At 40.9% G+C, this 24091-nt stretch overlaps 1 protein-coding gene across 3 annotated transcripts in view; it reads right to left on the bottom strand.

Annotated features, from left to right (window-relative positions):
* Positions 1 to 24091, bottom strand: part of CPA6 (carboxypeptidase A6) — a 248588-nt gene that overhangs the window by 55165 nt on the left and 169332 nt on the right. For 2 of the 3 annotated variants that reach the window (XM_047783798.1, XM_047783797.1), the window contains exons 3-6: positions 23837 to 23980; positions 13592 to 13706; positions 11304 to 11405; positions 9146 to 9250 (exon numbers count right to left, since the gene is read on the bottom strand). In XM_047783798.1, coding sequence (XP_047639754.1) covers positions 9146 to 9250; positions 11304 to 11405; positions 13592 to 13706; positions 23837 to 23980 — 466 coding nt within the window. The remainder of the gene's footprint in view (positions 1 to 9145; positions 9251 to 11303; positions 11406 to 13591; positions 13707 to 23836; positions 23981 to 24091) is intronic. The other variant, XM_047783795.1, reaches the window with a different exon arrangement.

Here is a 24091-nt window from a genome sequence, read left to right as displayed (position 1 = left end):
GGGTCCCTGTTTTCAAAGCTTTGTTTGTCCTAAGCTCAGGCATGGGCCCATCCTCTCAATTGGAGTGGGCAGCGGCCTGCATGCGGCAAACAGGGCCTCGCAGGCAGGGGCTGGTCATGCTGGCTGAAGGAGAGGGACATGTGGAGCCAGAGCCCAGCCTGGTTTCCACTGTGTAGGGAGTCAGGGTCTTGATGAGGAGCACACAGCAGAGAGGAGAGCACAGGGATGAAATTGCCTCTGCTTCTCTAGGCAGGACAGAGGACCCAGTTCCAAAGAGAATGAAAGAGTTATTATTTTTATGATACATTTAAAATTTTGAGGAGTTCCCGTCGTGGCTCAGTGGTAATGAATCCAACTAGTATCCACGAGGACACAGGTTCAATCCCTGGCCTTGCTTAGTGCGTTAAGGATCCGATGTTGCCGTGAGCTGTGGTGTAGGTCACAGACGCAGCTCGGATCCCACATTGCTGTGGCTGTGGCATAGGCTGGCAGCTGCAGCTCTGATTGGACCCCTAGCCTGGGAACTTCCATATGCTGCTGATGTGGCCCTAAAATGACAAAAGAAAAAGTAAAATAAAATTTTGAGATATATGTAGATTCACATGGAGTTATATGTTACATACTGTTAATATGTAATTGTAAGAATTCATTCTTACAAGAATTAGAAGAGTTAATACAGAGAAATCCATTGCCCCTTCATCCACTTTCCCTCAATGGTAATGAGAAATCCTTTTACCCTTTATCCACTTTCCTTTTACCATTGAGGGAAAGTGCATGAACACTGTATACTACAGTATCCATCACAATCAGGGTACTGAACCGATGCATTCGAGACACAGAACTTTTCCATCACTGCAAGGACCCCTTATGATGCCCTTCTAGAGCCACATCCCTTTCCTCTCCTTAGCCCCCAATCTGTTCTCCATTTCTATGCAGTTGACCCTTGAACAACATGGGGCTTGAGTCACTGACCCTCTGAAAGCAACTGGAAGTGCATATGTAATTTACAGTTGACCATTCATATCTACTGTTCCACAACCCTGGAGTCAACCAACGGAGGATCATTAGTAAAGACTAGTACGTGGAGCTCCCGTCATGGCGCAGCGGAACTGAATACAACTAGGAACCATGAGGTTGCGGGTTTGATCCCTGGCCTCGCTCAGTGGGTTAAGGATCTGGTGTTGCCTTGAGCTGTGGTGTAGATCCCAGATGCAGGTCGGATCTGGTGTTGCTGTGGCTGTGGTATAGGCCAGCAGCTACAACTCCAATTAGACCCCTAGCCTGGGAACATCCACATGCTGTGGGTGTGGCCCTAAAATGACAAAAGACAAAGACAAAAAAAAAATGTCTATAGTACATATTTACTGGAAGAAATCTGCATATAAGCAGACCATCAAAGTTCAAACCCATATTGTGTAACATGAGTCAACTGTAATTTTATCACTTCAAGAACATTATATAAATGAAATCATACAGCATGTATCTAGTTGGGATCTTTTTTTTAAATTTAGCATAATTCTCTGGAGATTTGTTCACATTGTCGTGTGTTTCCACAGTTTGTTCCTTTGTCAGCTGAGTAGTTTTCTATGGTGTGTGTGTACTAGTTTGTTGAACCATTTGCCCATTGAAGGATGTCTGGATTGTTTCCAGTTTTTGGCTATTATAAATAAAGCTGCTATAAACATTCGTGTACAGGTTTTAGGGCGAACATAAGTTGTAATTTCTCTGGGATAAATGCCAACAGTGCAATTACTGGGTTATATGATAGTTTCATGTCTAGGTTTAAAAGAAACTGTTAACTGTTTTTAAGAATAGCTCCATCATTTGACATTCCCACCAGCAGTGTGCGAGTGATCCAGTTTTGTTTGCATCCTCCCCAGTGACTCAGTCCCCAGCCCACCCGTGTGTGTGTGTGTGTGTGTGTGTGTGTAACTTTAGCCAGTCTGATAGGTATCCAGTGATAGCTCATTGTGGTTTTAATCTGAATTTTCCTAGTGATGTCTTTTTGTGTGCTTTTTTTTTTTTGCCTTATGTGTACTCCTTTCCAGTTGGATTGCTTTTTTATTGTCAAGTTTTGAGTTTATATACTCCAAATATGAATCCTTTATCAGACATGTGGCAAAGTTTGTTGCTTGTGTTTTTCCTCCTCTTACCAGGGTCTTTCACACAACAGAGTTTTAAATTTTGATTACATTTGATGACATCCAGTTAACTCTTTTATGGAGCATGCTTTTGGTGTCAAGTCCGACTCTGCCTAGCTTTAGGTCTTCAACAGTCTTTCCTATTTTTTTCTAAAAGTTTCATAATTTTATATTTAAGTCTGTGATCCATTTGAGTTAATTTTTGTATAAAAAATATGTCTTAGATCGAAGTTCATTTACTTCTCTATGGAAGTCCACTTGCTCCAGCACCACTTGTTGAAAAGTCTGTCTTTCTTCCATTGACTTAACATTTGCATCTTGGTAAAAAAATTAGTTGGCCATATTTGTGTAGGTCTATTTCTAGGTCTTCTATTATGTTCCTTTTGTCTCTCTGTTCACCAGCACCATATACGTGTGAGTACTGTGGCTGTAAGTATGTCTTGAAGTTGGTTAGAATGATTCTTCTAGAAAATATTTTTAACTCTTCTATTTCCTTTACTTTTTCATAGAAATCTTCGAATAAGTTCACCTGTATCTACAAAAGTCTTGTTGGAATTCTTATACAAATTGTGTTAAACTTATGTATCAATTTGGGGATAACTGACATTTTTTATTTTTGCTGCATCTGTGGAATGCAGAAGCTCCCGCATGCCAGGGATCAAACCTGTGCCACTGCAGCCATCCAAGCCACTGCAGCGACAATGCCAGGTACTTAACCCACTGAGCCACATGGGAACCCCAACATTTTTCTATATTAAGTTTTCCAAACCCTGAATATGGTATGTCTCTCCATCTTTTGTTAATTTTTTTATTAATGTTTTATGATTTTCAGCATGTAAATCCCAAGTATGTTTTGTTAGATTTACTCTTAAGCATTTCATTTTTTGAGTAATTATAAATGGTATTATATTTTTAACTTCAGTGTCCATGTGTTCATTGATGGTATATAGAAAGACAGTTGACTTCTGTTAAGTGTACCTTGTGCCCTGTGATCTTCTTGAACTTACTTATTGCTTCTGTTTTCCTGTAGATTCCATGGGATTTTCCAGGTAGACAACCATGTCATCTAGGGGTAGGAAAATTTTATTTATTCCTTTTTGACCTCTATGTCTTTTACTTTCTCTTTTCCTGACTAGAACTTTCAGCACCATGTTAATTAAGAGTAGTGAGAGCAGACATGCTTACCTTGTTCTTGATCTTAGGGAGAAGGATTTGGTCATTTACCACAAGTGTAATGTTTGCTCTAGGATTTTTGCAGATGTTCTTTCTAAAGTTGAGGAAGTTCCCCTCTATTACTATTTTTTGGGGAGTTTTTATCATGAGTGTCAAACTTTGTCAAGGTCTTTTTATATATCAGTTGAGATGATTATGTAGACTTTTTCCCTTTTTTGCTTGTTAATATGGTAGATTACATTGATTGAATTTCAAATATTAAAACAGGCTTGGATGCCTGAAATAAACCTCATTTGCCCATGATGTAGAATTATTTTTACGGTTTGCCAAATTCTATCTGGTAATACTTCGTTAAGGATCTCTGAAACCATTTTCCAGTTTTTTTTTTTTTTTTTCTACTGTCTTCGTCTGATTTGGGTATCAGGGTAAGACTAGCTTTAAAAAAATGAATTGAAAATGTTCTATTTTCTGAAAGAGATTATGTAGAATTGGTCTTAATTCTTCTTTAAATATTTGGTAGAATTCTTCAGTGAATTCTTCTGGTCCTGGAGATTTCATTCTTTCTTTTTGAATTTTAAAATTATGAATTCAACCTCCTTAGTAGTAAGAGATATATTCAAATTGCCTATTTCATTATGGATAGTTTGTGATAGTTTGTGTCTAAGTTGTCAAATTTATGTGTATAGAGTGATTCACAGTATTCTCTTATTGTCCTTTGGATATCTGCAGGGTCTGTAGTGCTATCCCCTTTTCATTCCCAATATTGGTAATTTGTATCTTTTTTCTTTGTTTCTCTTTCCAGAACTTTGTCAATTTCACTGATCTTTTTAAGAACCAGCTCCTTGTTTCACTGAATTTCTCTAATGATTTTCTGTTTTTACTTTCATTGATTTTTGATGTTATCCATATTACTTGCTTCTGCTTGTTTTGGCTTTATTTCCTATTCTTTTTCTAGCTTTTTGAGTCAAAGCATAGATTATCATTTTGAGAATTTCCTCATTTCTCATGTACACATTTAGTGCTATTAATTTCCCTCTTGTTTTAGCTGTGTCCTACAAATTTTGATATGCTGTACTTTCATTTTCATTCAGTTCAATGTACTTTATAAATTTCCCTTATGATTTTTATCTTTGACCCATGGATTAATGTAGAAGGATAATGTAGAAGCATGCAAATTCCCAAATGTTTGGAGGTTTCCCTGTTAGCTTTCCGCTATCAGTATTTAGTTTGACTTTGTTGTGGTCAGAAAACACAGTCTGTATGATTTCATATCCTTTACATTGTTGAGGTTTAATTTTTTGGTCCATAATATGGTATATCTTGGTATATGTTCTGTAGATACTTGAAAAGAATGTGTCTTTGGCTCTTGTTGGATTGACTGATTCGTAAATGTAGTTTAGATCCTGTTGGTTGATGGTGTTAGGTTTTTTCATACCCTTGATTTTCTTTCAAATGATTCTCTTTGGTTATTTTAAAATATCAACTTGCTGATGCTACCACTACTAATAAATTGCTTTTATTAAGTGCTTATTACATGTGCCTGGATTGCTGACCCACAGAAACGCTCAGTAATAAATATTTGTTGTTTTAAGCTATTGAATTTGGGGAAAAGCCCCGAGAGAGAGAGAAAGCAAGAGCAGAAGCCAAACTTTTGGCTTCTCACACCATTTCTTTCTCTGGGGTTTGAAATCCAGGGAAATCAAGAAATGATATAAACCACTGCCAGAATGGGGTAAAAATACAAGAAAAGAGGATCTCTCCTTGTTCACCACATGTCTTTGTGAGAGAACATCACCTCACATGATTGTCACATGCCAACAAGGGGTCAATGCAGGAGGAGACAATTGGCAGTGTGGCATGTGTCAGCCAAGAGAGGGCTTGACATAGCCTCCTAGGGTCTCCTGGGAGGCAGAAAAAGAGCTCAGGGGTTCCCTGGTCCCCCTAAAGGACATGTGGACATTAGAGGATTTGAAAGCCTGGGAGCTGGTCTTGGGATTTCTGTGGTGGAGTGGAGATGACCTTGGGAAGGGACCCTGCCTGGACCCCCTCTTGGACCAGCCAGCCCCTGCCTTTTTTGGGAGATAGGATTTAACAAGGGACTGAATGAGTGTACAAGAGATGATGCTCCCATGCTGGGCTGGTTTAAGGTGTATTTAAATATTTGAAGTCCCCGTTTCCTCTGCCCCCAACACCACCATTAATGGGAACGGGGGCTTCAAGACAAGATGAGTACATTTCTTACAAGCCTGTGATGTGTAAATGTTGACCTTGTCCTGTCATGGCTATCACGCAGCAGCCCTATTGCTTCCACAAGGACAGTGGGAAGAGTGACCCCCTAGGCCTCCTTTTTTCCACTTCTGGTTGCTACCCTGACTCAGATGGGAAATGTATGTGATGAAGTGGAGGGGTGTGTGCCTGTCACAAACAGCAAGAGTGAGAGAGGCATGGAAAGGGTAGCAGAAGCCCAGAAATGGTTACGCTCATTTGCACACTTGAAGATGGCCTGCTGTAGGAGGAAGAGGGCTTTCCTCACTCATCTTTGGTGAAATGGAGCCTACTCTTAAAAAAAAAAAAAACTCAGTGAAGTATAATTGATTTACTATGTTAATTTCAGCCATACAGCAAAGTGATTCAGTTATACATACATATATACACACATTTTTTAATATTTTTTTCCATTATGATTTATTGTAGGATACTGAATATAGTTCCCTGTGCTACATAGTGGGACCTTGATGTTTATCCCTTCTATGTATAATATAGTTTGCATTTCCTAATCCCAAACTCCCAATGACTCCTTATCCACCCCCTTGGCAACCACAAATCTCTTATGTTTCTGTTTCACAGATAAGTTTATTTGTGTCATATGTTAGACTCCACATATATAAGTGATATCATATGGTATTTGTTTATCTCTGACTTACTTTACTTAGTATGATAATCTTAGATCCATCCATGTTGCTGCAAATGGCATTATTTCATTCTTTTTTATGGCTAAGTACTATTCCATTATATGTATGTGTCACATCTTCTTTATCCATTCCTCTGTTGATGGACATTAGGTTGTTTCCATGTCTTGGTTATTGTAAATAGTGCTTTAATAAACATTAGAGTACATGTATCATTTTTTTTTCTTTTTGGCCACACCCACAGCATATGGAACTTCCTGGGCCAGAGATCAAATTCGAGCCACAGCTGTGACCTCTGCTGGGTCCATAATCCACTGTGCCACAGTAGGAACTCCTGTATCTTTTTGAATTAGAGTTTTCTCCAGATGTATGCCTAAGAGTATGATTGCAGGATCATATGGAGACTCTATTTTTAGTTTTCAGAGGAACCCCCGTACTGTTTTCCATAACAGCTGCACCAATTTGCATTCCTACCAACTGCACAGGAGGGTTCCCTTTTCACCACATCTTTGAATGGAGCCTACTTTTTTTTTTTTTTTTTTGCCATTTCTGGGGCTGCTCCCGCGGCATATGGAGGTTCCCAGGCTAGGGGTCCAATCAGAGCTGTAGCGGCCAGCCTACACCAGGGCCACAGCAACACAGGATCCGAACTGCATTTGCAACCTACACCACAGCTCGTGGCAATGCCGGATCCTTAACCCACTGAGCAAGGCCAGGGATTGAACCTGCAACCTCATGGTTCCCAGTCGGATTTATTAACTGCTGAGCCACACGGGAACTCCAAATGGAGCCTACTTTTAACTGATGCTTCTTTTTCTTGCTCCAAAATCAATTACCCTCAATTGATAATCATCAAACATGCCTCTTTGTCTGTGGTTACACTGCGTCCTCTTGGGAATTTAGGTTGGGTTCTAGGGCTGCCGTGGACGGCCATACAGATTGTGTACTGCAAAATGAGATAAAGTGCAAGTCATCTCCCAGAAATCTTTCTATAACTGCTGGATTCTCATCATTCCCATTCATTTACAAATATTTGAAGTTCTATTAAATGCCAGGTGTTGTTCTGGATACTAGGGATTTGGCAATAAACAAGATAGAGTTTCTGCCCTTGACACTGGTACAGGAAGAGAGATCATTACAAATTGTCTCTCTTTTTTGAGACATGAACAAATAAAATAAGTTTAGGAAGGGAGTTCCCGTTCTGGCTCAGTGGGTTGCAAACCCAACTAGTATCCATGAGGATGTGGGTTCAATCCCTGGCCTCGCTCAGTAGGTTAAGGATCCAGCATTGCTCTGAGCTGAGGGGTAGTTCACAGATGCAGCTTAGATTCTGCATTGCTGTGGCGTAGGCCAGCAGCTGCAGCTCTGCTTCAACCCTGGCCTCGGAACCTCCATATGTCGCAGGTGCAGCCCTAAAAAGCAAATAAATAAATAAAATAAATAAAAAGTAAGTTTAGGAATTATAAAGAAGTTGCTCCTGAGAGTTCAGTCCCCAGCCCTCTGCAGTAGGTTAAGAGACCCAGCTTTGCTGCAGCTGTAACTCAGATTCAATCCCTGGGTTGGGAACTTCCATGGATGCAGCCATAAAAAAATTAAAAGTTCCACACATGGGGGTGAAGAAAATGTTTGGGAGATACATTCTTATATTCTATAATAGTACACAGGCCCATAGTCTAATAAATAGATGTTCTGTTCTTAACCATCCCCTCCCTTTTTTTTGAAACTTGAGACAGCAGACAATATGTTGCATGTAAAAAATGCATATTTAATACAAGGTTATAGAATTAACAATTTGTTAGCTTTTGCATTTTGTCCTACCAGGATGAAATGGTATTTTAAGGGATTATGAATTGCTCAATATATTGAGCGGGAATAGTTTGAAAATTTTGTTATTTATAAAATTAAGGATACTTTTGTGGGTTTGGTAGTGGCAGAGGGGCAGATTTTACAAATTTAGTTCATTATTGACATTTGTGAGTCATTTTTTCCAAGACTAGGAGAGTCTTCAAAATCACAGACTTCACTAGGTTACATAATTTTCCCATAAAACATAGCAAAATATTTAAGTATCTTGTATCCTTAATCATTTTCTATAAGTAATTTTTAGTTTTCTTTTTCATTTTTTCCCCCTTGCTAAGAACCTTCCTTTCCTTAGATATCTTCACTTTTATTACCAGAACTAGTGGTTGGTTTTCTTTTAGAAGTCTTAAAAAAAACCCCAAAAACCTAAGAATTCAAGGTTAAAAATGAAAGTCACTGCATTCTTGACAATATAAAAATATAAAAACATAATAAGACGTTAGTCCATGAAGCTGGCCCACTCTTGGAATAAGAACCTACTTGATACACTAGCCTCAGAGGGCTGATGACTTAAATGCAGCCTTCAGAAAATGAGAAATCACTATGAGTCATCAACCATTAGAGCCACTGAAAAGTACTGAAACAGAGAATATTAAATCCACAGATGCTGAAGTTCTTTGCTACTTAAATCACAGATCCCTAGCGGGAGGGCAAATGAAACCCCTTGTTCATCTTGCTATAGGATGCCTGAGACTGGTTTGATGGAGAAGACAAGTGATGTAGATAAACTGCCCTGAAACACTATAAATTGGATTTTTAGCTTTCTACCTTATATCAGCTACTATGGTTGGTTCCTAATTTGTCACAAATTCACAAACGCCCTGAATCTCAGTTTCTTTCTCTTTAATGAGGGTTGGTAATTCCAGCCTCCCAGTGCAGAGGTGAAGACGAACTGAACCAGGGTGTCGCGGGGTCTTCGTAAACATAAAAGCAACGCACAAAATCATGGTGTTATTATCATTCCATCAAGTATTTCCGGCATCATATTCCCAGTTTTGTTCCTTGAGCAGAATAAAAACACCAGTTAGCTAAAATGGACACTCTGTAAAGGGTGTAACTTACTTCTTTCACAAACCACTGGCAAAAGGCAGGACCAATCCATTCTCTTGCATGAATACCACAGTCTATCCAGACACCTCTTTTGTAAGCTCGTGATCTTCTGCCCAGCTGAAAACAAGAGTATTCATAGTCACCAAAGCAGGCTTTTATTTTGGGATTCACTGACCAGCATAATTTAATAAGATTTCAGTATAATACTTCAATAGAGTTGGTCCATTAGGTAACCCATAAAAAAGACAGATTTCCTATTGATTTCAGAAGGCCAGGCTTGTTTATGCAGAGACAATGAATTTATTGCCTTAATTACAAATCAAAGGAGTAGAAAATACACAAGAAAAAGGTAATTGCTTAAATAGGTTTGCCTCTTCATTTTAATATAATACGTGACTATTAAGAAGCTAAAATTTTCCCCTCCCTCTCTCCCATCCCAACCCTTTCTCTGCATCCCCCCTCCATCCCATGCAACGGAACTGGAAATATTCCCAAGCAATATCTATTAAAGAAATAGCTATGTGGACAAAATCATATTTAATTACAACACAAAATGGAAACACAAAACAATTTGGTTTGTAGAATCATGTGACCAAATTTTCTTTATCAACCCTGTTCTATCAATTTCTTTTATAATGTGGTCTCCAACCTAGTAATCAAGAGGTGGTTTTCGACATCATATTTATAGGGGATCTAGTTTTCATTCATTCATTACCTCATACCGCTAATACTTTGGAAACTCTTAAATGTGAGACACATGGCTGGGTCCTGGCAATTCCAAGATGAGAAGACAAAGAATTTATATGCTGGTGGGAAGGGCAGACATATGAGCAATTCATCATTATAATGTGACTCTGCATAAGGAATATGGGGGTGCTAGGTCTGATTTTTGCAGAATAAAAGAAGGCTTCTCAGAAGAGGAATCCTTGAGTGGTTGACAGGACTGGAAGCTGGCCTGGCAGACACGTGGAAGAAGGCATCTCAGGCTTGGCAGACAATCTGAGCAACTGCTTCTGGGCTTTGGGGAAAGAACGGCTGATGAACCTGGACGCAGAGGCAGAGAACTCATGAGAGTGTAAAAGAGGTAAGACCTCATGCTGTATTCCCTGGGAGGTGTGTGTGTGCATGTGTGTGTGTGCATGCTGTGTCTCTCACACTGACAACAGTGTGGAGATGGATGAGAGGGTGAGGACTGAGACTCACGAAGATGTTCAGTAATGAGGTCACAACTGTAATAGATCCAGAAACAAGCCAGGGCCACAGCAGTGAGGACAAGCAAAGCCATGGTGACAAATCCAAAAGACATTTAGAAATTCCTTGTGATAGACTCAAAGTGGTGAGAATCAGGAGAGGAATTTAGGCTGATGCTTGTGTTTCCTGACCAGGAGCACAGGGGCGCTGTTTTGCTTCTGAGGTCCTTTGGTGACCATCGAGATGCGAATGTCAAGGAGGCAAGGAGATAAGAACTTACAACTCTAGAGAGCAGACACCACTGTATAGAAAAGTCTGGAATGATTGCTGAAGCTGTGGGGCGGATGTGCCCACCTGGAGAGGTCTGGGAGTGTGAGAGCACAGCTGAGGAGAGAATCCTGGGGTTACTAGCACATAAGGGAAGGACAAGGGTAGAGGGGCCAGTGAAGGAGACAGGAGGTGATGGTCAGAGGCGGGAGGAAAACTCCCTAGGGGTTGTCGTAGAAGTTTCGGGTGCGTGGTAGGCAAAGGCCAGTGAGCCAAGGTCTGAAGGGTAGGTGTGGAAATTGAGATAACCATACAGGGAAATCTTTTTAGATGTTTGGCTGAGAAGGGATAGGGAGCTGTAGGTCAGTAGCTAGAGGAGAACACAGGTTCAAGGGCAGATAGCTTCTTACACATTTATGCAGCTTTGCATTGGTTCATCGTAAGCAGCCTCACCTTACAAATCATTTCAAAGGTCATTATTTTTGAAGGGCATCCATCACTTTGAGTATGTTAGAAACAGTATTCTTTGGCATACTCATAGCAAAACTTAAACATGGCTCAAAAACCTAAGGGGATTTTTTTTCCCCTTAAATTACTAGACAATGTTAAATATGAGACTCTATGAAAGAACATTTCTTTTCCCCATAAGTCAAAGCTGAAAAAGACGAATGTTTAGTAAACATCTTTTTAGTCACTAATTTCTTATTTTTACCTTTAAAACAAAAAGAGATCTTCCCTCATATGATTTTCCAATAGAGAACATGTGAATGAGGCCTGAATGAGTTTTATTCAGATGGCGCATCCAATTTTGAATCTAAAAGCAAATAAATAAAAACCATGTCAGACTCTCCCAATGATGAAGCTTGTGATACAAAGAAACAAAGGATAATGAAAAGACAACAGTAGGTCTTAGAACTCAAAAAGCACACATGGAATATGAAATTGCATCAAAAACCAATTTTGTAGTCTTAATTTTCTCCAGGATACTTAAAATTACATTTCATTTTTTGCTTTTATAAAGAGTAGCTTTATGTCTTTGTACTGTTCCCTTTTTAAAGCATACCTTCTACTATTCATCATTAATATCTTGATGGCAGCATCTTACAGAAAATTAATCAACGTGTTCTGGGTTCTTTTTTAAAAATCAAAATTTATTTCCATTTCCTCCCAAGCATTTAAGAGAAAAAGAAAGAAATACGTTTCAGGAAAACCATCCCAACTATTTGAAAGTGCTTATTAAAGTCCTGGATATTGTCATTGGCCACTGAACAGAGAGGGCTAAGAAAAAGGTATTATCTTTTGTGCTTAAAGGTTATTTTACCAGCCACACCACACACTGGAGGGCATGCTCTGAATAACTTTCCCCAATAAGAATGATCCATTTGCATTGACCCATTCACACATGTTTATCTGTCATCAAGAAAAGGTATTTTTGAGATGGATAAATAAGGCACTTAGAAAGATGGGTGACGTTGTGACTTAAAAGCCCAATACAGGAGTAAGGAGGTCACACAAAAGCATCCCAGGGTTCCATGATGTGAAAGAGTCTGTTCTGAAAAAAAAAAAACACCCAGATTTTGGAAAGTACCCATACTTTTCTTTTCTTTTGATTCTTACTTAGTCTAATGAGGATACACATACACACATTTCTGTATATGTACATATCTATATTGATACATTTTTACATTTTGACTCTTTTCTAGTGCATGTTAGTAGCACTTTAATGTGTCAAGTTATAGCCATCCTTTCCACTGCTTCTAATTTCAAGCTTCTAAAAAGTATGTTAAAAATGAAGTATGTAGAAATAATTTTGAAAGGAAAGTCACTATTAAGAGAACCAAAAATTCTGTTAAGAGTATAACAGGATCTGGGAGTTCTCCTGTGGCGCAGTGGGTTAAAGATCTGGCATTGTGACTGCAGTGGTTTGGGTTGCTGCTGGGGCGCAGGTTCGATCCCTGGCCCAGGAACTTCCATATGCCACAGGTGCAGCCCGTGGCCCCCCCCCCCAAAAAAAAAGGGATCTCATTAATTCTATGACTGGCATTCCTTTGCTTAATTCAGGAGAGGCATGAAAAAAATGTGTATTCATTTTTTCATTCTGTCAACAACTCTCTACTTGGAAGTCTCTGTTTACTTGCTAGTGGGCAAGAAAGTGCTGGCCTATTCCCATGGCACTTGTAGTTTATTAGGAAAGAGAAACATTAATCAAATAATCATACAATTATAGAACTAAAAGCTATGATAGGTATCACATCCATGTACTAGGAGGGGCTGGGTGTGGGGAGTTCTGACCCCTATAACTGAGGTGGGGTAGGAGAGAGGAAACAGCTCCCCTCTTGCTTAAGCTGATATTTAAAGAATAACTAGTCATTGCCCAGGTATACAGTAATGGCGGTGGGATGGGGGTCCCTGTGTTTTCCAGATAAAATAAATGCCAGCAAACTGAAAGGCCCTCAGGTCCCACAAATGAAGCTTGGTTTTGGGGAGGTCTCAACTTTGCAGAGGGTGTGGGGCAAACACCAACATTCACTCTACCCCTCAACCAGTCCATTGGCCTCAAACTCTGGCTAGTTCTTCCTTCCTTCCATGGATTTTCAGTTAGCATGTTTATACCAGTAATTACGGTCAGCTTCCATCTCCGCGGATGCAGAACTGGTGGATACAGAGGCCTACTGTGTGAGGTCATTGAACACAAGGCACTTAGTCTCTGCAGGGGCTTCTGAACCCAGTCTCCTTTGGGTACCAAGGGGCAACTATAGCAACTTCCCTGCACTCTTCCATTGTACTTTGTAAAGTAGGTAAAAGTAAAATCATTTTGTTTCTTCTTCTAAAGCCATAAAAGCCTTAATAGAAGAGAACTGAGGTGTCTGGGCAACTTAAGAGCTATCTGGATTCTTCATCTAGCTCCCGTTTCGGTCCTCATGCTTATCTCCCAATCCTGAGACCTACATATAAAAATACCCCTGTAAAAAAGCAGCAAACGCTTTTATGATGACATACTTCTTCTAAGGAGTGATAAACTTCATAATTATATCCGGAGGGGGACCTTCGACTTCTCTGGGTTGGCAAACTGCTTCCCTTTTCCAGTGCTTTCTGAAGATCTTCTATGAGGATCCTGGATGTGAAACGACAGACATGATGAAAATGAAATGGTGACAATATAAAAATGAGTCAATGTCAAAAGAAAATCATAGATCTATGAAAAGGACAGTGAAGGAAAGGGGACCATATGGAGATTGACACATCTAAAAATACCAAATGTTAGGAAGATGCTCTGTTTCAGAAAATAAAAACTGTTAAATGGTAAAATGGATATAAAATGTAAAATTACAGGCAGAGGTCCCCAAGTAATAATGATACTAATAGAAACTACCATTGATGGAGCAGCTATGAGAACAGAATGATGGGATGGGAATTTACTGAGTACCCGCCAGGTGGTAGGTACTGTGCTGTGCATTTTACTGACTTCATCTTGGTTAACAAGTCTATGAGGTAAATTTTACCTCCATTTTACAACTTGAGCCTCAAAAGTGTGAAGGACTTGCCAAAATCACTTCTATGGTGAGTGTTGAGCCAGAATTTGAACTTGGTATGTGAACCCAAATCCAAGTCTTTATTTTATTTTTATTTTTTAATTTTTTTTTTGCTTTTTAGGGCCACACCTGTGGCACACAGAGGTTCCCAGGCTAGGGGTTCAATCAGAGCTACGGCCACCGGCCCATGCCACAGCCACAGCAACACGGGATCCGAGACGTGTCTGTGACCTACACCACAGACAACACTGGATCCTTAACCCACTGAGCGAGGCCAGGGATCGAACCTGAAACCTCATGGTTCCTAGTCGGATTCGTTTCCACTGTGCCACAAAAGGAACTCCCAAATTCCAGTCTTTAGACTCAAGGTCAGTGTGACATTATAAAAAAATGAAGCAAGTCAATTCCCTACTCCCTTGCCAAACCCTCCTTTTCTGCTGCCTCTTTCTGTCCCCAAGCCTTTTGTCATTGAAAGGCTTTTCTCATGTCATCGCCCAGCATACGTGACCCAAACTCAGAAAAGGGAAAGATGACAGTGAGAGGCAAACATCAATACGATATCCCTTATATGTGGAATCCCCAAAAAAGGATACAAATGAACTTATTTGCAGAATAGAAAGAGACCCACAGACTTTGAAAACAAACTTATGGTCACCAAAAGGACAGGAGTAGGGGGAGGGATGGACTGAGGGTTTGGAACTGGCATATGCACAGTGTGATATATGGAATGACTGGCCAACAGGGACCTGCGGATGCTGTGATGATCTATGTGGGAAAAGAATCTGAATGAGAATGGATGTGTGTATACTTTGTTGCACAGAAGAAATTATCCCAACATCAGAAATCAACTATACCTCAATCAGACTTTTAAAAATGAAAAAAAGAAAAAAGAAGCTACAATCTTCAAGAGGAAATGGAAGAAATACCCAGAGTCAGAAAAAGCGAATTTCACTTCAAGAAGGCCACTATCAAGAAGGTCAGGAGAAGACAAGTTCAGATAGAGCGAATGCACTTGGAAGCTGAAGGCCGAGGGGCAGGGTGAGGGATTCCAGGGTGGCTGATGTGTGTGGAGCCAGCTTCAGGTGGAGTCACTGGTATTCTTGATGAGACATATGAGCTAGATATAGGCTTGTCTCCCTAATACTCACCCTTCTCCTCTAACTAGCACGTCATAAGGTAATAAGGCGCTCACTCATTTACATAAAGGCGTTTAAGAATCCCTCAGTGATTTTCCTGGTCTGGCAGGTAGCTAAAAAAATTTATCGTCCAAAAGAACCTGTAGCTTGGGAGTTCCTGTTGTGGCTCAGTGTGTAACAACCCTGATTAGTATCCATGAGCATGAAGGTTCGGTCTCTGGCCTGGCTCAGTAGGTTAAAGATCCAGTGTTGCCATGAGCTGCAGTGTAGGTAGCAAATGCGGCTTGGATCTGGTGTGGCTGTGTCTGTGGTGTAGGACGGCAGCTGCAGCTCTGATTCAACCCCTAGCCTGGGAACTTCCATATACCTAAAAAGCAAAAAAAAAAAAAAACAAAAAAAAAAACCTATGGCTTGATGGCTTCATTGCTATTAAAAAAAAATATGTAATGGCATCTTTAAATGACTCAGAGTTGACCTATATGGGCCACTTAATAAAAATATTATCTTGAACTTCTTGAATAAAACCTTTTTGGTCCACGAAGGAAGTAGATTTACTTAGCGTCATGCTGAGTGTAGGGCATTCCTTTTGATTTGCCAAGTACCCACTATGGACAGAGCACTTAATCAGGAATTTATCATCAGTTTACTATTCTTTTCGTCTCGATTCTTGACTTTAAAACTAGAAACTTATTAAATATCAAGATAAGGTGGAGTGGCACAAAGTTGGTAACCTGGCTTGGGAGCTGCTTGCCGTGGCTCAAAATACAAGTGGAGGTTAAAATGGCAGTTTGGACATGATCTGTATTAGTGCTTTCTTCTGTCAAGGGAAGAAGTCAAAGATGAAAGTAGGCTTGTGTGGACTAAAGAACTTTACAATATTGCCAGCGGGGGTGTAAAGAACCAAATTCAGCTCCTCGTCAATGTCTAGTCTTGCCGTGTTGTTCCCAGAGAGGATCTGGGGTGATCAAGAAAAATTGGAGCTTGCTTAGGGCTGAGGTGGTTATAAACTGTCAACAAATTCCATTCACTGCAAGCAATCCTCAGATGGGCTGCCTCTCTAGTACCATGTATCCATATCTCAGGGCTGCTTTTCTCTCTTTCAGGAAACTGAGGAGAAAAAAACGTAAATAGATTTGCCAAAGCCAGCAACCTACAGAAGAATCTCCTTCTGAATTTCCAGCTTCAAAGGACAAGATGAACATGAAAACACACAAGTTTTCAAAGCTATAAAGACCTTTTGGGAATGTTTATAAAATTGAGCTGTAGTGCCTTGCTCTTGCATTAATTTCCAAAGTAGGCATACCTTCTAAATATAAAGAAGTGCAGATAATTTGTTTCCACTCAAGGTAAGAGCAATGCCTTGTATTCGTCACCAGAAAGTTCTGATGCTGATAAATCTGTCTATCTGACTGCTCTTGGTAGAACCACCACTGTACCTCTTACAGAGCTAATATTTTTCCAGGAGTTTTAGTACAAAAGACAATGCTTCTTGATTGATTGGATTCTTTATCATTATCAATTGATAAATGACCTAACATGTTACTCATCTCAGAATGAAATGCCCAGAGAGTTGTCAAAATAATTCCACTGGATAATTGCTCTGATAAAGGCTTATCTTAATATTTTCTAGTGAAGTTTGTTAGTGTTTTCACCAATTAAGAACATTATGTAGTTTTACAGTTTGAGGTTTTGGAATTACTATAGTTGAGTGCTGGCTTCTTTGCTGAATAAATGCTTAAGTGTCTCAGTCTTATTTTAAAGTTTCCAAATGCCCCAGATAGAGCTGGTCTTTGGTTCCCTAGTATTTATTCTTTCATTTAGGTGAATGATTCTTAATATGAGCTGGTTTTAAATCTCATGTGATGGAGTTCCCGGGTGGCATAGCAGTTAAGGATTTGGCATTATCATTGGCTCACGTTCAGTCCCTGGCCCTGGGGATTTCCGTATGTTTCAGGTGCGATCAAAAAAATATCTCCTGTGAGTTTTAAAAAAATATGCTTCCCTGAGCCTGACTTAGACAAGAATCTCTGTGCATAGGTATGAGACCTTCTAAAAGCTCAGCAGGTGATTTTAATATATTCTCAGGTTCCAGTTTAGGCTAACAATCCAGAAACGAACTGCCTCTCAGCACCACTATTTAAAACAGCCAAGACCAGGAAATAAACCTAAATGTCTATCTTTATGGATAAAGAAGATGTGGTACATATACACAATGGAATACTACTCAGTCATAGAAAAGAACAAAGAAATGCCACTTGCAGCAATATAGATGCAACTTGAGATTATTATCCTAAGTAAGAAAGAGAAAGACAAATACCATATGATATCATGTACATGTGGAATCTAAACTATGGCACAAATGAACCTATCTACAAAACAGAAACAGGTTCACCTTGTGGTTGCCAAGAGGAGGGTGTCTGGGGAGGGATGGAGTTGGAGGTTGGGGTTAGCAGCTATTATATACAGAATGGCTCAAAAGTAAGGCCCTACTGCATAGCACAGGAAACTATATTCAGTGTCCTATGAGAAATCATAATGGAAAAGAATATGAAAAAGAATGCATATATATGTATTACTGAATCATTTTGCTGTACAGCAGAAATTAACATGGCCTTGTAAATCAACTATGCTTCAATTTTTTAAAATGGAAGAGAGTATCAGAATCCAGCTGGTCCTTTCTTCCTCTCCCCTCTCCTGGATGCGGACAGCTGCCCCTCAGCATGTATCCCTCCCTCTTTGCCTGCCTGGGCTGAGAGGGCTGGGAAGCTGAAAAGTCCCTTCTTCCACTCTCTTGCAGCTATGGTTCCGGGTACAAATTTGCTAACTCTGACAAGACAGCAATTTAAGAATAGCCGTCTCCTGCTGCTGTTGCTGTGGCCATGTCCAGGTCTCAGAGATGTGACAGCTCAGTGGCTGTCAGGTGGCTGGGCTCAGGACTCCAGGGTCTAGTCCCCAGCTTCCTGGCGTGAGAGGCAATTATGCTAACGAAGGTGGTGGCAGGAGTAGTGCAGCCACAGCTCCCCGACCTCTGGACTGTCATACAAGGGAGAAGAAAACACATGTCTATTTCACTTGAGTCACTGTTTTAGGGTCTGTTGTGCTGCGTGTGTCTCCCCCCCACCCACATTCATATGCTGAAGTCCTAACCCCAATCTGAGGGTAACTCTAGGACTCTGGAATGTGACCTTACCTAGAAACAGGGTTGTTACAGATGTAAATCATTAAGATGACCTGATAAGAATGGGCCCTAATCCAGTGTGACTGGTGTCCTTATGAAAAAGGGAAATCAGTTCAGTTTGGGAAGATGAAAAAGTTCTGGCAATAGATGGGGCAGGTGATTGCACAACAGTTTGAATATCCTTAATGGCACTGAACGGTGTGGCTAAAATGGTAAATTTTGTACAGCAAAATGATTCAGTAATACATATATATGCATTCTTTTTCATATTCTTTTCCATTATGATTTCTCATAGGACACTGAATATAGCTTCCTGTGCTATGCAGTAGGGCCTTACTTTTGAGCCATTCTGTATATAATAGCTGCTAACCCCAACCTCCAGTTAAAAAAATACAGGTGAGGTGAGAATTAGGACATGCAGACAGATATATGCAGAGGAAAGATGATAGGAAAAGTGTCGGGAGCCATAAGGCGGCTCCAGTAAAGAAAGCAAAGCCACAGTTGGCACCTGCATGAGGCTTGTCTGGTTAGCAGAGCTACAGACAAGCTGAAGAAAGAAGAAGGATTGCAGAGCAATCCCTTGAAAGACATCGGCTCCAGGAAAATAAAAATGATATCCCCTAAAAAATATGTCAATCTATTTTTCTGTGTTTATCCTTCTTTTTCTATCTCCTATTCTCAGCTTTCTTACTGCTAAAGATTTGCCCTGGGTACGTAAAACACTTGAACCAAAACAGAGTGAAGTTATTTAAACAATGTAATGGAAAAAGCCTTTGTTTTGGAGTAATAATTTATGGCACCTATTTTGTAAGAGTATACAGGGGAAACTTGTGATTTCAGTCCCTTTACTTAAAAAGAAGTTTGGGGCTGGAAAAAATGTTGTTTGGCCTATAAATTGCTATTTTCTATAATAGATATATTTTTTATCAAATAACAGTGTCACCTGTAACTTTCATCCCTTGTGGGGGCATTTGATAATTTTGGGTATATTACTCCTTTCTATTGAAATTGGTGGTTTGGAACTTATGTAAATCAGCACATAGGTTAAATGCTTAGCTTGCTGGCGCCAAATAAATCGTAGTTTTAAGAATGCCATGAGCCCAAGGCTTTCATGCGTTTTGTTAACTACATACACCTTTAGTTAAAGAATGTTAGGTATCATAGTTTATTACTTATTAAAGCTTTGTTCTTAATATAGAATAGAATAGCTACTGTTGTTGACCTTTTAAGAAAAATACGGTGTGAAACTTTAAGTTTGTAATCTTGAAGGAAAATCTAAAGTTGAAAGGAACATGTTTTAACTAACCTTTTTTTTTTTTTGTATCTCAGGTGGAGGGAACAAAAAGGGTTTTAAATCAAATGTTAATGTCAAATCTTACACAAAACCTGATTGTGATAGGGTATAAAAACTGATGCTTTTCATTTAATAAATTGGGTCATCTGCAGCATGCAGCTGAGGAGTTGGCTCCAATTCTTTCCGTGCTGTTTGTAGCCCATCCTCTCCTTCGGCACTCCCTGGCTGCTGGGGCTGGACCTTGGCAGAAAAGAAGGGAGAAGACAGCCATGCACCAGCCAAGGACAGAGGCCTGACACTGACCCTCACAGCCACTGGAAGGCACCAGCTCAGCTGACACCCTGATTTCAGACTTTCAGCCCCCAGAACTGGGAGAGAAGCAACCTCTGGTTTTTGTTTGTTTTTTGCTTTTTAGGGTTGTGCCTGTGGCATATGGAGGTTCCCAGGCTAGGGGTTGATTTGGAGCTGCAGCTGTCAGCCTACACCACAGCCACAGCAATGCAGGCTCTGAGCCACGTCTGTGACCGACACCACAGCTCATGGCAACGCCAGATCCTTAACCCACTGAGGGAGGCGGGATCAAATCTACATGCTCATGGACACCAGTCGGGTTCGTTACTGCTGCACCACAATGGGAAATCATTCAGTCTCTGTTGTTTAAGCTCCCCTGGTCTGTGGTACTTTGCAGCCCTAGCAAACTAATTCAGGGTCTCTGTTCAATAGCTTAGACTGTACCTTAATACAGACCCCAAGAGACCCACCTGAAAATAACCGTGATGTGGCCCCCATTTTCCTTGTCAAGGAGGCAACTGGAAACTGCCAGGTGGATGAGAAGCCCATGAAATGCAGCCCCCAAACAGCTTTAGAACTGTTCTAGTTTCCTTCATTGTTTATGGCTGAGTATTATTCCCACCCCAACTGTGTGCCCTCCTGAAATAGTGACTAGATCTGTTAGAAACTTTCCAAGTCACATCATCACTTAGTATAAAACTACCTCCTCAAAGCTTCCGGGGTGGAGAGAGGGGATTCAAAACATGAAATTCCATACCAGTTTTTATTGGTATTTAATTTATAAAGGGATTGAAAAAACTGAATGACAAAATGAGTCATTTCATGTCATGTTTTTAAAGAAGGTTTGATCACCCAGGGGCCAGACACATGGGGTCACATTTTCTCTGCTCTAAAGATGACTATAGGAGTTCCCGTTGTGACTCAGTGGTTAATAAACCTGACTAGTATCCATGAGGATGCAGGTTTGATCCCTGGCATGGCTCAGTGGGTTAAGGATCTGGCGTTGCTATGAGCTGTGGTGTAGGTGGCAGACTTGGCTTGGATCCAGCATTGCTGTGGCTGTGGCATAGGCTGGCAGCTGCAGCTCTGACTTGACCCCTAGCCTGGGAACCTCCATATGCCTCGGGTGTGGCCCTAAAAAGACAAAAAATAATAATAATAAAGATGAGTATAGCTATACATTATGGACTGTTGTACTGAGTAAATGATAATCCTCAGAAAATACCCCAGGCTACAATAATAAAAGTCAATTAAAATGATCTCTACCTACCAGCTCTCTAGAATTTAATTGACTCTTATGTGGTCTTATCTTGGGACCAACAAAATGAATAATTCTAAATGACTGCTCTCGAGGAGGAGACAACTGGTTTAAAATACTCATTTTTTTTAGACTCTATTGTCCTTGACATCAAGGGTGATATTTTATTCTCTATCAGTTCCACATGACCTAGGGAATGTCAGGAAAGAGAGATTTGTTCAAATAACTGGTAGAGTCTTTTCTTCCACATAATAATTAATGAAATATGTGAGCTGTTGCCGAGCCCCAACAGATATAAGCTCTTTCCTGCCAGGCATTCAGAGACTCAAAGCATGCCTTCAAAGCTACAGCAACTGCTAAACTGGGCTTAGTATGAGCAAGAGCTTGATGCGTGGCTCTGACTCTACCCTGTTGTAGGAGCACAGATAAAATACCTTCCCACAAAAAGCCCATCAGGACTTTAGTAAGGCTGTAACTGTACTGGTGGCAGGGAAGTGTCTGCATGGGCTGGGGAGGGATGTCATGGCCCCTTTGCAGCCCATGACCCAACCGGCCACGGAGACCCCAGAGCCATGAACACTTCCCAGGCCTTGCCAGACACCATCAGGGATCTTTGTGCCTGCTTTGGCAGTACAACTGCTTGCTACACAGCTGGAGTAGTAGAAGCCAGTCATTTGCAGCCATCCTCTCAGCCCTGAAATCCATGGGCTCCAGACAAAAGGCATGTCTCTTCTCCCCATCTCATGAATTCACCAGCCTGCATTTCTCCCCCCACACTGGGCATTGACCTTGCCTCTCTTCACCACCTCCCATCCCCTGGTGCCTGCTGGGATCCCTCTGGCCCGGTACAGACCACCCCTACATCCTCCAGGCTCTTCAGAGAACTGCTCTCCTCTCATATTCTTCCCCTAACAGAAACTGGACTCTCTCAAGGACAGAGATTCTGGGGTGGCTTTCTCTTCTCCCCCTTGTCCTCCATGGGGCCAGAGGGGAGGGAGGGAGGCATTCTCCTGGCCGTGCTTCCCCATTAATCTTCTAGCTTCCAGGAAAATCTCCCCCTCCCTTCAGCATCATGCCATTCCTGCTTTCTTACCTCTGACTCTTGCCTCCTCCCCTTCCTGTACCAGGGGCACATTCTCTTTCTCCACCTCTAACCTTGCCTTAAGCCAAGGAGATTTGAGACTGCTTGGCTGGGTTTGGGATTGGCCTACGCACACTATTGTACATGGAATGGATGGTCAGTGGGGACCTGCTGTTTAGTACAGGGAGCTCTACCCAATATTCTGTGATGACCTATATTGGAAAAGAAGCTGAGGAAGAATGGATGTGTGTATATGTATAACTGAATCACTGTTGTACAGCAGACATGATCACAACACCGTAAATCACCTATCCTTCAATAAAACTTTAAAAAATGAAGAAAAAAGAACACCTTCAATAAAACTTTAAAAAATGAAAAAAAAAGAAACACCTAGAACAATGTTCACCTGATATAATACTGATCATCATTATTCCTGGGAAACTGGATGATTTTTTTTAACTTTCTTTTTTGCAGCTCATGGCAATACCGGATCCTTAACCCAATGAGCAAGGCCAGGGATCAAACCTGCATCCTCATGGATACTAGCCGGGTTTGTTACCACTAAGCCACAATGTGAATGCCCTCAAAAGTTTTTTGTTTCTTCTTGACTCCTGTGACTATCTTCCACTTGTTCCGTTCTTACTGCTTAACTATTCCTTAAAAACAAGCAAACGAACAAAAACCCCCTCAAATTTGTCTACTTGGTAACTGAAGATAGAAGCCTTGTAGTCATCCTTGAGTTCTTCCTCTTTCACTTCCATCCAAACAAGGGCCAAGTGCAGGTGGTTTTGCTTCTGAAATACTTTTTGCAATTCTCTCTTCATCTCACTACCTGCCCTGACTCTGGGGCCTCGTTCTCTCTTACCTGGGCCACTACTGTTGTCTTCACCCCTGCACCCCAGTTTCATGTGGCCCCCGTGCTTACCTCCTCCAACTGTGCAGCATCTCCCACAAGATGATGTCTGATCTCCTAACTCTGAACAACAGGCTTCCTAGCATCTTGTCTTTCTGTTCTCTGCCTTGCACTTTGCACACTAATGACACTGAACTACACTGGTTCCCTGCACACATACTATGCTGCTTCTTGCCTTGGCTGGCATGGTTCTCTCAACCTTCAAGGTCCCAAGTCTCATTCTTTGTCTCAATGATGTGGCTCCTGCTAAGTCTAGCTTTTTTCTCACCCTGCCTCCCCATTCCATCTTCCAGGCATTGATAAGCTACTTTCCTTTCTTACACAGTAAAATCCTTCTATGTTTACACTGGTTACTTAGGGAAGTGTGGTCACTAGCCTCCCCTATTACACTAATAAGCAGCTCATGAAAGGCAAATATAACTGTTACAGTCATGATGCTTTTCCCAATGTGAAACACAGTACCTGAAACACCGTTGTTGGCGCCCAATAAATGACCTGAGTACAGTCATCATGCAGTTCAATGGAACACAAATGAATTAAGCAATGAAAAAGAAGGCTTACTTGTACTGGATGTTGGTTTCCTGTAGGAAGGCTAACAGGGCTCGGGACCCATTTTGGGGAATATGGACATCAGTAACTGTTCCCTCTGATATGTAGGAGATACTGCTGGGCTGCCACAGGTCCACCTGTAGTGCAGGAACCAACCTGTAATTCATATTCAGTGCAGGTGGGGAAAGATCCATGTCACAATGTCAAACACGTTATCTTGTTTGCAGACAGCAAAACCAAACACATTTTAGAATTAGACTCAATGCT

Source organism: Phacochoerus africanus, chromosome 6, assembly GCF_016906955.1.
Source record: "Phacochoerus africanus isolate WHEZ1 chromosome 6, ROS_Pafr_v1, whole genome shotgun sequence".
Classification (NCBI taxonomy): domain Eukaryota; kingdom Metazoa; phylum Chordata; class Mammalia; order Artiodactyla; family Suidae; genus Phacochoerus; species Phacochoerus africanus.
This window is presented reverse-complemented; position numbering and strand designations above follow the sequence as displayed.